Source organism: Euprymna scolopes, chromosome 18 (assembly GCF_053919585.1).
Source record: "Euprymna scolopes isolate OS-2025 chromosome 18, ASM5391958v1, whole genome shotgun sequence".
NCBI classification, from domain to species: Eukaryota; Metazoa; Mollusca; class Cephalopoda; order Sepiida; family Sepiolidae; genus Euprymna; species Euprymna scolopes.
In genome coordinates, this window is record NC_136499.1 from 11841809 (window position 1) to 11855974 (window position 14166).

General features: G+C 32.2%; 1 protein-coding gene across 1 annotated transcript in view; it reads left to right on the forward strand.

The window, feature by feature from the left end:
* The window catches only part of LOC145297498 (ataxin-10-like), a 143912-nt gene that overhangs the window by 114105 nt on the left and 15641 nt on the right, over nucleotides 1-14166 (forward strand). Inside the window, exon 8 of the mRNA XM_080143395.1 lies at nucleotides 7613-7724. Within this exon, the coding sequence (XP_079999521.1) occupies nucleotides 7613-7724 (112 nt within the window). The remainder of the gene's footprint in view (nucleotides 1-7612; nucleotides 7725-14166) is intronic.

The window sequence follows — 14166 nt, forward strand, 5'->3', positions numbered from 1 at the left end:
ATTTAGGCACAGATAAAGAGTGTGAGAAATCGTTTATTAATTGATGTCTAATACCTATTAATACCTGTGCATTTGTTCAAAAATTTAAGATCAGAATTTTCACAATCTTCCACCTCTGTTTGCATAAAACTAAATTAAACTAATTACATAGTGGAACAATAAGTGTTGCCCTAAAGAAAACAACACTACAGCTTTTTTTCAGAACTTTTATTGAAAAAATCAATTCAGGTAACTTGATTATGTAGTAGAGCTGACATCTATTCAATGTAGCCACCTTCAGCCTCAATCACTGCCTTGATACGGGTCTAGAACTGGGAGCATGTCTTTTCCACAAGCGCTGGTGGGAACTCGACGAATACTCAGCAGATGGTGGCGATCAGGCTGGCATTGGTGTTGTGGGAGGTTATGTTGGTGATGTACTCTATGTATGACCAAAAGAAGTAGTCAAGCATCGGGGGGGGGGGGGGAGGAAGCAGCAGTGAAAGAAGGGTACAAAGTCGTAGCATTCCTTCTGAAGACAAGCCTGGATCTGTTTGAACTTTTGGATTGGTGCCGAGTCCTGCTGCCACACCCAGGGTCTGCCAGCGACCACCTGATTGTACCAGGGGATCATCACAATCTTCAGCACATTCAGGTACACTTTGGTGTTGACTTTGAAGCTGACTTTGAAGATGTAAGGTGACATGATGTGGCCCTCACTTGAAACCACACCAAAAACCATAACTATGCCCGGAAACTTCATTAGGCTGTGCCTTCAAGCATTAAACCATCCAGATTTGCATTTTGAGGGTGTTGGCAATGGTCCTGTTGTCATAACTTGGATCAGTAGAAAGCATGAGTTGAACAGCGGTGCATTTCTGACCTAGCCTGGTAAACATTGTGTCACTTTCAGACATGATAGAAGACTCCTATCACTCTTGGGATTTGTACACAACTGGCCAATTAATAGATGATCTACAACCAAAAAAAGAAAACCAGGTTTCATCAAACGGAAACGGAATCATGTTGTTCCATCCTGTATAGCTGACATTACCCACCCTCATGTCCAGCAACTATGTTTAAAAATTTATAAGTATCTGTTGATTAATTTTGGATTGAAATATATAAATCTATGCACATACCTAAGTTTATATAGATAAAGATATAGGAATGAAAAGACTTATTTTGCTATCTAAATCATAATAAGTATCTGGAACTCTAACATAACCTGATGCTATTGCATTACTACTACCACAGTGAAGAAGGGTTGGTTATTGTTCAGAATTCTCCCTATTTTAAAAGCAAAAAGAAAAATCTGTAGAATATATGTACCTGTAACAAAATGAAAATATCATACTCCGAAAATCACATAAATTGATCAAGTAGTTTTAATTTCATTAAGAAAATCATTTTTAAGTGATGAAAGCGAATTCATAGGAATTACAATATAAATTTAGTATGAATTATTGAGTTATCTCCCTTTGATTCTTGAGATATTTTTCAAAATGGCATGTTAATCCTTGGTTACTCATAAAATTTGATTTTCTTATTAAAAAAAAAAAAAGTTCTTGATCAATTTATATTATTTTTAGAATGTGATATTTTCGTTTCATCCCGGGTACATACAGCATACAGATTTTTCTTTATTTTTGTCTTTTAATATAGAGCTAATTCTGGATGAGAAATGAATGGTTAAAATTTGGGAGTTATTTGCTATGAAGGCTTTCTTTTTTGATGAGTGGCAGGCTGAGTAGTCGGGTTTTGTAAGAGTCTGAAACATCAAGTGAACCATTTGCAAAAAATTTTTGAAAGTGAACTTTTATTTAGTTAAGACCGTTTTGTCAACAGAACACTATGGGCGATCAACGAAAAGGTGATGAAATTTCTGTCATTGAATCAAAAAGAAATAAGGAACGTAAACAAATGTATCTTAAATGGAATGATAACCATTTTTCAATTACTGTGTCTTCTCTATAAATGGAGACATGTATCCAAGTGTTGTTCCTTTAGGACACTGGTTGTTCAAATCTCATGTTCTGACTTGGTGCCGTATCGCTTTGTCATTGATGAGAGATGAATACTAACTGGCTGCTGAAGGAAGATAGAACAGAGTTGCCGACCCAAAAGAATTGCCTCACTTTTTCTTAGGCTTGAGTGAGATCTGACATTGTTTTTCATAATTAGTGGTCACACACATTCTGACATCCAAGCGACTCATAAACATCACCAGATATGCTTGAAGTCTTGACAACGACTGGTTTAACTGCATTCTGCGTTGCCCTTAATGGATCAGGTGAATAGGCTTAAAGTTGTTATATCAGATGAAAAGCAGAAATTGTGTAGAAAAATTTAGATAAAACTAGATGAATTCAGAAATGATAGAAAGCAAAATGAATTAAGTGTAATTTTGGGAAATATCAGATGAACTATTTATCCGAATTTGATTATATATATGGTATGAATAACGTGTGTATATATAATATGGTATTATTAGCGTAAAATAATATGGTTTCATCTGGCCACATGCACGATTGGAAAGCTATTCTATAATGAATATTTTTATATAAAAGGCAGTTGTTTGTGTTTGTATGTTTGTACATCTAGCTAAAATCCCAAAATATGAACCAAAGACTTACAAAGTTTATATTTTCTTGATTAGCATTGCCCGAGATGTATAATATCTAAAATGTAAAGCAAACAAAATATTTACATTCAAAAAAGGATAGCTATAATATATAATTATATTATTTATTTTCAATACATGAAAACAAGGTCGGAATGAGTTGGGCGAAAGTGCCAACTCAAGCTCAACACCAAACGACTACGTTGTCTATAGATTGTGTCTGTAGATTGACTATGACTCCTGCATAAGATCCATGACACTTGCTTGACTGGCTGATATGTTTGAGGTGTTGGTGTGAGCTGGTTCACAATCTTGCTTAGTCTATTCTATCTCATTTTGGAGATGGAGTTTCGTTGCCCAGATGTATTGCCATTCTGGATTTTGGAGCCCATATTTTCTGCTATTTATTAGACACAAAATCCAAATGATTCTCTTGCATTGGTTGCATATTGAATTCACACTCTTCTACTATTTTAACAGGAAAGGATTCCATATGTATATATTTTGCTGCAGGTTATTAACGTATAAGTGAATGTTCTATTTTCACTTGAAAATTTATTAAAGATTTTTATTTCATAATTATTTTTTTTATTTTATATTTTATTCCTGTTTCAGGTTTTTCAGATTTCAGCATTTCCTACTTTTTAAATTCATATTTTTCCTTTAACAAATTGTAATGTTTAATTTTTATTATTCAGACTTATTAAAATATTGGTTTTTGTGATTTAATTTTTAGATATATTATTTATTTATTCTAAGCATTATAAATAATTATGAAGTACATTTTGTTTAAACCTTTGTGTTGAATTGAATTTACCACTTTTTAATATGTTATTGTTTTCATTTTATTTTTCATTCTTTTTTTGTATTCTCTAGTTTTCTTTTGTTCTCTTATTATTTTTCATTTATTTTATTTCTATGTTCCCCTTTTCACTTTATTTTGCATTCTCTTTATTTTTTGTCCCCTTTTTAATTTTTGTTTATTTATTTTATTTTTGTGTATTTATTTTTTGTTTTATTTTATTTTTGTTTATTTATTTTTTGTTTTATTTATTTTTTGTTTTATTTATTTTATATTATTTATTTATTTTTGTTTTATTTATTTATTTTATATTATTTCATATTATTTATTTTTTGTTTTATTTATTTTATTTTTAATTAATTTATTTTTTTTATAATTTTTTTCTTTTTTATTTTTGTTTATTTTATTTTTGTTTATTTTTTGTTTTATTTATTTATTTTATATTATTTATTTATTTTTGTTTTATTTATTTTATTTTTTGTTTATTTATTTTTTATTTCTTTGTATAATTTTTTGTTTATTTATTTTTTATTTCTTTGTACAATTTTTTGTTTCCATTTTTTTATGCTTCCGTTTTTTGTATTTTTCTGTTTTTGTTTTTTCTTTTTTTATGTTTCCATTTACTTTATGTTCCCTTTTTTCTTTTTTTTTTTTTTTAAATATTTTTCGCTCCCTTTCTGCTTATTTCTTTTGCCATTTTCTTTTTTCTTTTCTCATTTTGAAAGAAAGAAAACAAAATCCAAAGTTGCTTTGAGCCTATGACAGCTTTACATTCCAAATGCGATTGAATAATATCCTCATCCACTGCCATCAATATTTGGGTATGGTTCTGAAGAATACATATTGATTTCCTAAGTTTTTATCCAAGAATTTATAAAAACAATCAAACTGATATAATTCAGTGTGACATGTTTCATACAAAAATCTGTTGTGTAAGAATTTTATCAATGACTAGTGACCGGGGGAGGCGTTGACACTTAAATATGATATTTTAATTTGTCCAGATTTCGTATATATTATTATAGAGTTGTGATTTCAAAAGTAAAAAATATTTGGGTGCCATCAGCTAGAATCCAAACTGAAAGCAAAACTGTAGCATTCAAAGCTGGTGACATTATCACTTTACTAACATAACACGCACATGAACTGATTAAAAATAAACTAAGATGAATGTACAAAATGTATAACGATTTTTAAAAATTTTCATCCCTTTTTGACCCCTTAAAATTATTTTAACCGGCTAAAAACCCAGAAAAGAACGGTCCATAAAAAGTCCAATTATTTGAGGCCTCTTTTTAATTTTGGAAGAGATAGTTTGAAAATATGGACAGACAGACAGACATATTGAGTTTTATAAATTAGATTTACATGTGGCAATTTGTAGGTGGCAGCAGGAGTGAATTGGATAATGATATGGACTGACAGCTTGAGGGCACCAAGTTCGAATCCAGTCAATTCCATAACACCATTTTCAATAATGGATGTTGGCAACCTTAATATGACCCCTCTAAGGATGTGATTATTGAAAAAATAATGGGCAAATCCGTGCCAGCAGCAATCAATCTGAGTAAAAAAAAACTTGTATCCAAATTTTTTTTTTTTAAATCATGGAGTCTTAGTCGAAACTTGATTACAACTATGATGAAGATCCTTTAAATAATATAATTTTATCCCAGAAAAAAGGATTGGATAATGATAATGATTATTATTATTTCTTAAATGAATGAATTTAATTTCTACATTTTCACACAGCAATATGCAAAATGTATTTGATAATGTTTTTTATATAACAAAAGAAATCTATAAAAAAATCTGTTGAATTCCAAATTAAAAATAAATTCCTAAAAAAAAATGGAAACTTAAAGAATTCTACCCATCGTGGTTGACTTGATGAGAATATGCCCTCATAGACTAAATAAAAATTTCTATTCATATTTTGTGCGGATTCCTGAATTTGACAGAAAGCTTGTCTAATTCAGCAAGATACATTGGTCGAAAACATTGTGAATATAAAATCCAAGATGAGAACATTAGTTTGAATAATTCAAACAATCTCTCTTTTGCAAGCGTCTGTTGTGAAGTCAAAACTATGGCATCTTGGATCAATGTATTTTGAGTTTTTTTAGGTTTTCTGTCTCCGCTCTCTTTTTCCTGGCATAAATTTTGGCTCATCAAGCATCCCGATTCAGGGATAGTATTGTCCATTGCTCACATCCTACACTGAAATCCCTGATTCAATTCAAATAATACAAAGGATAAAATTAAAATATTATGTTTTTTAATATAAGAAAGAGTTTAATTCCTACACTTTTATGAAGGCCGGTACAAAATAAAAAGATTTTTTTTATATGACAAAAAATCTATTAAAAAAAAAAACTATATAAAAAATATAATCTGTTGAACTCAGAATTAAAAATAAACTTTTGAACAAACAATGGTAATAAAACCCTTAACCTCTATCAAACGGTCCGGGGTATGACCTTAAAAGACATCCAGTAGTGAGGCTCCATTTGAGCTGTGAAGAATGTGACGTTGCCTCTTAATTACCATTGCTCCCAGGTCCACTTTGGCCCAGAGTGGTAGTACTACCAAATAAAGCTGTCTGAAGATAGTATCTGCCTGATCAAAAAAATGCACTAAACATTGATGTTATTGCTTTTTTTTTCTCTATCTCTTTTAAAACTCAATCATGTTCTGCAAAAACAGATAACTTTCTTCTACAAAACAGTCAAACCAAACACCATTAAAATATATTTGGATATATTAAGAATTTAAAGTATAAAAGCTTTTTCCAAAATTACTGGATTCGGCATTAAATAATCTGAGAAGGGTCGATATACCGTAAAACAAAACAGCAAGACCAAAAGCAAACTCTATCCAGGAAAATAAAGATGAGGATTTGTATTATTTCAGTTTATAGAACTACTGTTCTCATCTTGAGTGTTGTTTTCACAACGTTTTGGTCGATGTACTTTCCAACCTTCTTTCTTTATTGAACTCGGAATGTTGGATGTAATTTTGAATAGAACCCTTTATTTACTCCACGAAGGTTAGCATGCTCTTGTTCTGTCAGCCATGATTGGATAGAGGTCCTAAGTAATTTGCAATTGTATTTTTCAGTCACCCACACTGCGAATTGAACTTTCAGGAGAATATCACTTTGATTTTTCCAAATACTCTAACCAATGCACCACAGGTCCTTGCAGACAGTTCTAGTACAAATTTTGGGAGCTTTAAACCTATTTTATTTCTATCATAAATATCACTAATTATTACTAAATATTATTGTTACCTCCCTGAAGTAAATAAAGGGTTACGTTTGAAATTCCATCCAAATTCCTGAGTTTGATAAGATGAAGAATTTGTATTATTGGTTTTGATCAGACGATTGTTCTCATCTTGGGTGTTTATTTTTGCATTGTTTCAGTCGGTGCAGCCTTCAACCTTCGTCAGACATGTTGGTCGCTATCTTGGAAAAGATAACGATTGACTCTGTAGATGGTTTCGTATTCTTGGAGTTGTTTTTGTTTTTTGCGCTGTGGTTTCATACGCGTGAAAAAAGTTTGGTTGACAAAGGGACAAAATACACACAAAAAAAAACAACTCCAAGAATATGAAACTATATACAAAACCAGTAATTTTTCTCCTTTCTTTTCCAAAATGGTGACCAACATGCCTGACAAAGCTTGAAGGCTACACCAATTGAAATGTTGCACATATAAAACTCAAGATAAGAACAATAGTTTGGTCAAAACAAGTAATACAAACATTCAGCCCTCATCTCCAAAATTCAGAACTGTAACACCTGAAGAAACATTGGAAATCTATGGGGACCCGTAACGCTGTGGTTAGACTACTTGTAATACACCTGAAGAAGGTTGGAGGTTACATCAACCGAAATGTAAAAATGACACTCAAGATGAGAACAGTAATCCAATGAATTCAAATAATAAGAATAAGCAATCATTATTTCCAAAATTCAGAAACATAAAGATGAGGATATTTAAAAATCCAAAGAAAAAAATTAAATCTTGCAAGCTTCTGCATTGCATATTTTGGCTACATATCTTTTTATTTTTATTTTGTAAAAAAATTGGCTCGTGTGGATATAAAACAAAGCATCTTATTTGGTTTCTTTATATCAGGAAGAAGGGGTAGCTTTTGTTTTCTGCCACGATGTGTACGCCTGTCACAATTGTTCCTTTCAGCCATCGTTTGTTATTTTGAAAGAACTTGAGGTCCTTTGCTGGGCCACATGTCAGCATATCGGCTACCGAGCCTTAGTGCAAGATGACTCCGGTTTGCTCACCAGTGCAATAAGTAAGTATCCTTTTATATATAAATCTCTGCTGTGTGTGTGTGTGTTCCTTTCTCATAGGTTCCGAAACTGCTGAGTCTATCTTTTGCAAATTTAACACAAATGTAATTTATATGTCTGACAGTGTTCTTAGATATGTTTTGCATAGAAATTCATCCGACAAGTATTGAAAGAAATCTAATCTTAAAAATAGTCTTTCACTTTTATAGCTAAAATATAAGAATTTTTATAGGGGAATATTTTGCGTTACACCAATCAAAGGAAATAATAAAATCTCAGCAAATCATTTAAAAGAAAAAACAAAAAACAGATTATTGTCATCTGAAGATATAACTAAGTGGTAGAGCATTTAACTACAGATCGAATGATCTCCCGTTTGAGCCTGGTTGTATCACACCATTTTCTTTTAAATGAGTTAAATTTACGATAAAAGAAATACAGTTTAAAATCGCCTCAAATCATTTCTTAGTTTGCATACTTTACAAATAAACATTAATCAGAAGTGACTGTTCCAGGGCATTCATTGTCAAGCCCAAATGTCAACTGACGTGATATTGTAAATAAACACAGAGAGAATTTGATGAACAACATAATCATTATTGGTTTTTATTTAAAAACTTTTTTTTTTGCGAATTAATCCACTGGGCAAATTATTCTTCATAATCTATATATAAAAGTGAACGTGTCTGTCTGTGTGTCTCTCTGTGTACTTTTCCCTACGCAATAACTCTGTCAGTTTTAAGTCTACAGGGTACTGAGATTTTGGAAAATCTTTCATCGGTTTTCGGACAGAAATTTGGTTGTTAAGGGGTCAAAGTTCAACAATTTGACCTTTGAGAACTCTACCTAACTCCTCTGACAATTTTGTGTCTAAACACTTGAAATTTTAGATATAAGTTCCTTGGACATGGATCTAACTTAATAATATGATTTGAGCCCAAAACAATAAATGTTAAGGGGTCATAATAGGGGTCAAAGTTAAAAAAAATTGACCTCTGCGGTCTCTACCAAATTACTCAGACAATTTCTGGTCTAAACATTTGAAATTTTATATAAAGGGTATTCAGAGATAGGGCAAGCTTTTTCATCAGTTTGGGTCGAAAATTTTTAGTTACCAATATATAAATGTATGTATGTATGTATGTATGTTTGTATGTATGTATGTATGCATAAAACTTTCAATAGAGGCGATGGATTTTAATAAGATCAGTGTCGTTTTGAAGTTCGACCTTTCAGACGACAAATATCGAAAAATTGGCTAAAAACATTAATATCTTCACCTTCAACTGGGCACTTTTTTTACAGGGGGGGGCACTTTTTTCGCCAATATTTTTTAAAGTCATCCTCTTCTTTCGATTGTCTAGCCTTAATTTAAACCTATGTCATTTTCGGTTTGGTGGTGGTTGTAACAGCAAAGATATCGGGTTTTTTCCCTCACCGTTCTTTTCCTCATTCGCGGTACGGGTTCGAGCCTGCCTTCCTACTACCACTTTTTTTTTTTTTTTTTTTGCTCAACATACACCTCCAAACACCCGAGCAATGCCGGGCTAAAATACTAGTATATATATATATATATATATATATATATATATATATATATAATAGAGGATTGATTCTGTAATAATACATACACAATCTACATAAATTAAAAATATCATATTTAAGCATATTGTATCATTGGGCAATGTTTAAGTGTACTGTACGACCAGGCAGCCAGCTAATATATATATACATATATATATATATATATATATACCTTCATTATAACTGATTAAGCCAACTTCCCCTTTCTTAGAGTTAAGAGCCTTGATGTACAATATAGAATATAGGCGTTCTGTTGTATCTTTCCCATGTCTCGAACCAAGGTGATTTCGCAGTTCTAATGAATTCCCTTTTCGGCCCTTGGGATAAGGTTGAGTTGAGAGAAACGCCATTTCACCGCGTCAACGCGTCCTTTCTACTCGAGGATATGTCTCCTCCCGTCTCCTTTTTGAGCCAATGTGTTTTCATAGTCTTTCTGTATTCTTTTTCGGCTCCAGCAATGAGGATTAAATTGAGTAAATTTCCAAGTTATCAAGCGAATCATGTTGGCCGGTGTCCGTCGCATTTTCATTATCGATATTCGTTCGACAATGTGACCAGCTCCATTTCTTTTTGAAAACTACCTTTTGCGTGCCCGATGGCACTCCCGCCAAAAATGGTTTTTCGTTTTCTCTTCTTTTGCCCACACGCTGCTTCATTTGGGGTTGGATGGATTCTCGTCGTGACCTTGGCACGTGTTTTTGACAAATGACTTGGTGAGAGGATGGGGGTGGGGTGTCTAACTCGTTTTCTTGGTTAACGCATAGATATTTCTTTGCTGAATGTCTCTATAGAAATGAGATGGATGGGGGTGCTTGACCGACAGATATTCAAAATGAATTTAAAAAATGAGGGGGGGGGTGATCACTTCTGCATTATGCTCGATTTTCCCGTTACTATATATATATTAGTGCTGGTCCAAATGATTAAATCAGAATTGATCTTGTTTTTTTTGTGCATGCACAATATATATATTTTTTAAATTCTACTTAAAAAAATATACAAAAATAAACAAAAAACCCCTTTGAAGTGTAAAAATTTGTTCAAAAGAATATACCTTAACAGAATCTAAAAAAAAAAAAATCATCTGGTTGTAAAATACTGTTAATAATTAAAATGTAAACAAATCAGTTGTATTGAAGATCTTGTAAGGGGAGGTAATTCGTGATTAGTTATTATTAATTGTATATAATAATGGCAAAAGGAATAATTTTGATTGACTTTGAAGCGAGGCAGAATCGTAGAACTTGAAGAATATGGTCTTTCCTGCAGCAATTGTAAATGAATTAAATAGGAATATGAGTGTTGTCACAAACTTCAAAAAAAATCCCAATGAATATCCAACAAAAAATCCATATATTACAACAAAGCCAGAAAAGAATATATCTTTAACAAAGCAATTATCATGATAGAGAAAGCTCAACACTGTTAAGAGGAACAATCCAAATATATTAAATCAAAGATATATATAAAAGGATCTTTGTGTTTGTGTGAGTGAGTTCCCTATTGACTCGGAAACGGCTGGGCCAATTTTTTTGAAATTTCACGTGAAGATACATGTGTCTGAGAGTGTTCTTATATAGGTTTTCTATCAAAATGCATTAGGTTCTTCAATAAGACAGGAGTGCATTCAAAATGAATGTTTGTGTTTAAAGCACATCTAAACCATGATATTTGACATATTAAACTTAAAGTGAAGCCATTATTTACAGATAATTTTATAAGATCAACAGTAGATTCTCTACAGTGCAATGTTAACTACAGTATATTGTGGACTAAGTCACTGCAGAGAGGCATATAAAGCTCCCTCCTGGTACACTGCGAATGGGATGGGGTTCATAACTAGAACAGGCAATCAATTGATATCAAAAATTAAAAATAGGTTATTTCAATGATTTGGATGACAATAAAAATATGGGAAGGTGGAAAATTATTGATCCTGGATAACATCGGGTCTCCCTGCTAGTTATATATTTTGTTTCATTATTTATTTTAAGTGCTTGACATGTGAGTAAATCTTAGCATAGAAATATATTAATAGCATCATGTTTCATCCTCTGTAGGGAATCGTCAGGCTAAAATGTTAACCTGACGATTTTCTATGGGAATTAAATATAGTAGACTCTGTAGTTTAATTGCCATAAATATATTTTCATAACTTATATATTCAAGCAGACATTGAATAAAACGGAGGTATTTCGCTTTATGATTCTTTTTATTTTTTTCAATTTTCTGTATAATCTTTTTTTGTATCAAAATCAAAAATTTTAATGAAAGTTCCATAGCTATCACGAGCACTTTCGATTCGACTGCGAATCATCTTCAGGTGGAATTCATGGAGTTGATGAGGAGCGAAAATGGAAGGTAGAAAAGCGAAAAGTAAAATACACAAATTGTGCATTTTTCACACACACACACACACACACACACACACACATTCTCACTTTTATAGATATATAGATAGATACACACACAAATTTTTTGCTGCATAATATTTTGCTTAAAAAAAAAGAAGTCAACATTAAAATTTTTGTCCTTAATGTGAACTTGAATAAGTAGGCGATAATGTAATTCTCAACAAACAGGTTGAGATACGTGCGTCGTCTGCAGAGTAATATTTCCTTATTTCTTCCCTTGAGTATATCATTATTTGCATTCCGCCTCTTCAGGAATGCTGACCTTCTTTAGAACCGTACCCCCCCCCATTTGTGGCCTCTATAGCCCTCCCCCAACTCATTCTCCTGTCATCTTTATTTCTTGCTATTCTGAATCCAGTTCGCATAATGTATGTCCCAATCCTTCGTGAAGTAATTGTCTCATTTCAAAATTATAGCCTTGCTCTGAATCCTGTCAAAATCTATCTCCACCTCCTTGTGCCCTACCGTGAGTTGCCGCTGGCATTTTTTTAGTAGGCAGAACCTGCATGTACCTCGTTGTATATGCAGTTGCGTATGGTCAAGACGGTTGGGTGGTGCTCTTGCTTTCTAGACATCACCGTCCTGCAATTGACCGTGTGTACTTGCAATAAATTACCTGAATAATAAGTAGGCATGGGAATAAATAAAAGTGAATTCTGGGTGGACGAGATGGTAGCGACTTGAATTTGGAAGCACCCTCATAAATTTTAGAAATAAAGAATTTGCTACAGTGGTCGATTTGGGAGTGAATGACCACCACCTATACAATTGGTGTGCGTGTGTGTGTATTCTTATATAATCAGGTTATGCATACGCATATGTGTGTGTGTGTGCTTTTCTCTGTTATTTTTCTCATCAATTTGTTCAAGTTGGGGATGGATCATCCTACTGGATGCCAAACACTCACCCACTAACTCGGATATTCCAACCGAAAGATCTTTTTAAAATTCTGATCGTCCCTTTACGTGCAGTTATCTGAATCTCTCTTGCACTTGGTTCACCGGGTATATTTGTCAGGTAGATTTTGATTTTCTTTTTCATGAGTCCAGTTGCTCCTATAATAACTGGAATGATAGAAATCTTCCTAAGATTCCAATTTCTTTTCATGTTAAACATAAAACCTTTGTATTTTGTTATCTTTTCCCTTTCAGATCTGTTTAACCAAACGTCGGAGAGGACGTGTGTATAAATGCAGGGATCTACGGACAAATTTATCTTTAGTTGACCTTTGACAACTAAATATTTTCGTTTGCTAGCCAAATAGAAACGTTACTAGCCAAACTCACATGATTTTTAGAATATGACATCTTTGTTCTGTGACGAGTATGTACATTATAAATATTTTTCTGTGTTTTTTTTAATAAGTGTAATTCTAAATATACAACAAATTTTATGTTGATACTTGAAGCTATAAACATTCTAATTTCTTCAGATATATATTTTTTTAAACAGCCTTTGTTAAAAAAAAAACTGTATATTGTTCTATTAAACTTTTTATTGTTTAAATAATTTAAGTTTGTTCGTTTTATTAAAAAAAAAGTTGAAAAGATATTTTTCACTCAGTAGTGAGCTTTCAAAGATTGTCGGTGAAAGAAATCCAATCGCCAAAAGATAAGTGTTTCATTATTTCTAGTCGGCACTTTGAAAAATCACTTGCAAATGCAACTGTTTTACTTGCAATGTATGCATGTATATGTATGTGCGTTTCATAAACTAAATTAAACTAAATATAGTCCACATTATCCACCCTGAAACCTATCAACTATGTTCCGAATTCCATGATTATCAGTTAATTAGTTTGAGTGAATCCTATACATAGAAAGATCTAAACAGATACGCATACCTAACTTTTTATATATATATATATATATATATATATATATATATATATATACTAGATGAATACCCATCTCAAAACCGCTAAAATTTTTTCCTTAACAGAAAGGTGTTGCACCACTTAAGTTACCATACAAATATTAAAATCAACGTATGATTCTATTAAACCTTGTGTCTAGAATCCTTATTTTAATTTTAATTCAAATCTGTTAAATGATTTTGATTTTGTGGAATTTCTGAAATTTAAAGCTTAGGCAGTTTAAAGAATCTATTAAAGAAACGGGGTGCATGTGTATGAGCCTCCCTCCCCATTTTTTATGTTCGTCTTTTTTTCAATTTTTTTAGCAGATTATTATCAAACACTAATCTACCAGATTATCAAAAAAAAAAAAAAAAGTTAATGCTTAAATATTTATAGGGGGTGCTCAATTTCTAATGCAACGTCTTAGCAAATCGATCACCCATTTAAAAAATTTTTTTTTTTATTATTACATTTTCATCCCAAAAAATTGCCACTTTGATGTAGGGGGCTACCAGTACGGACACAGGCTACAGGGGTACTAGGTGGGGAGTTGGGCAGCAAGATGTCGGTTCACGTTACACTTGAACT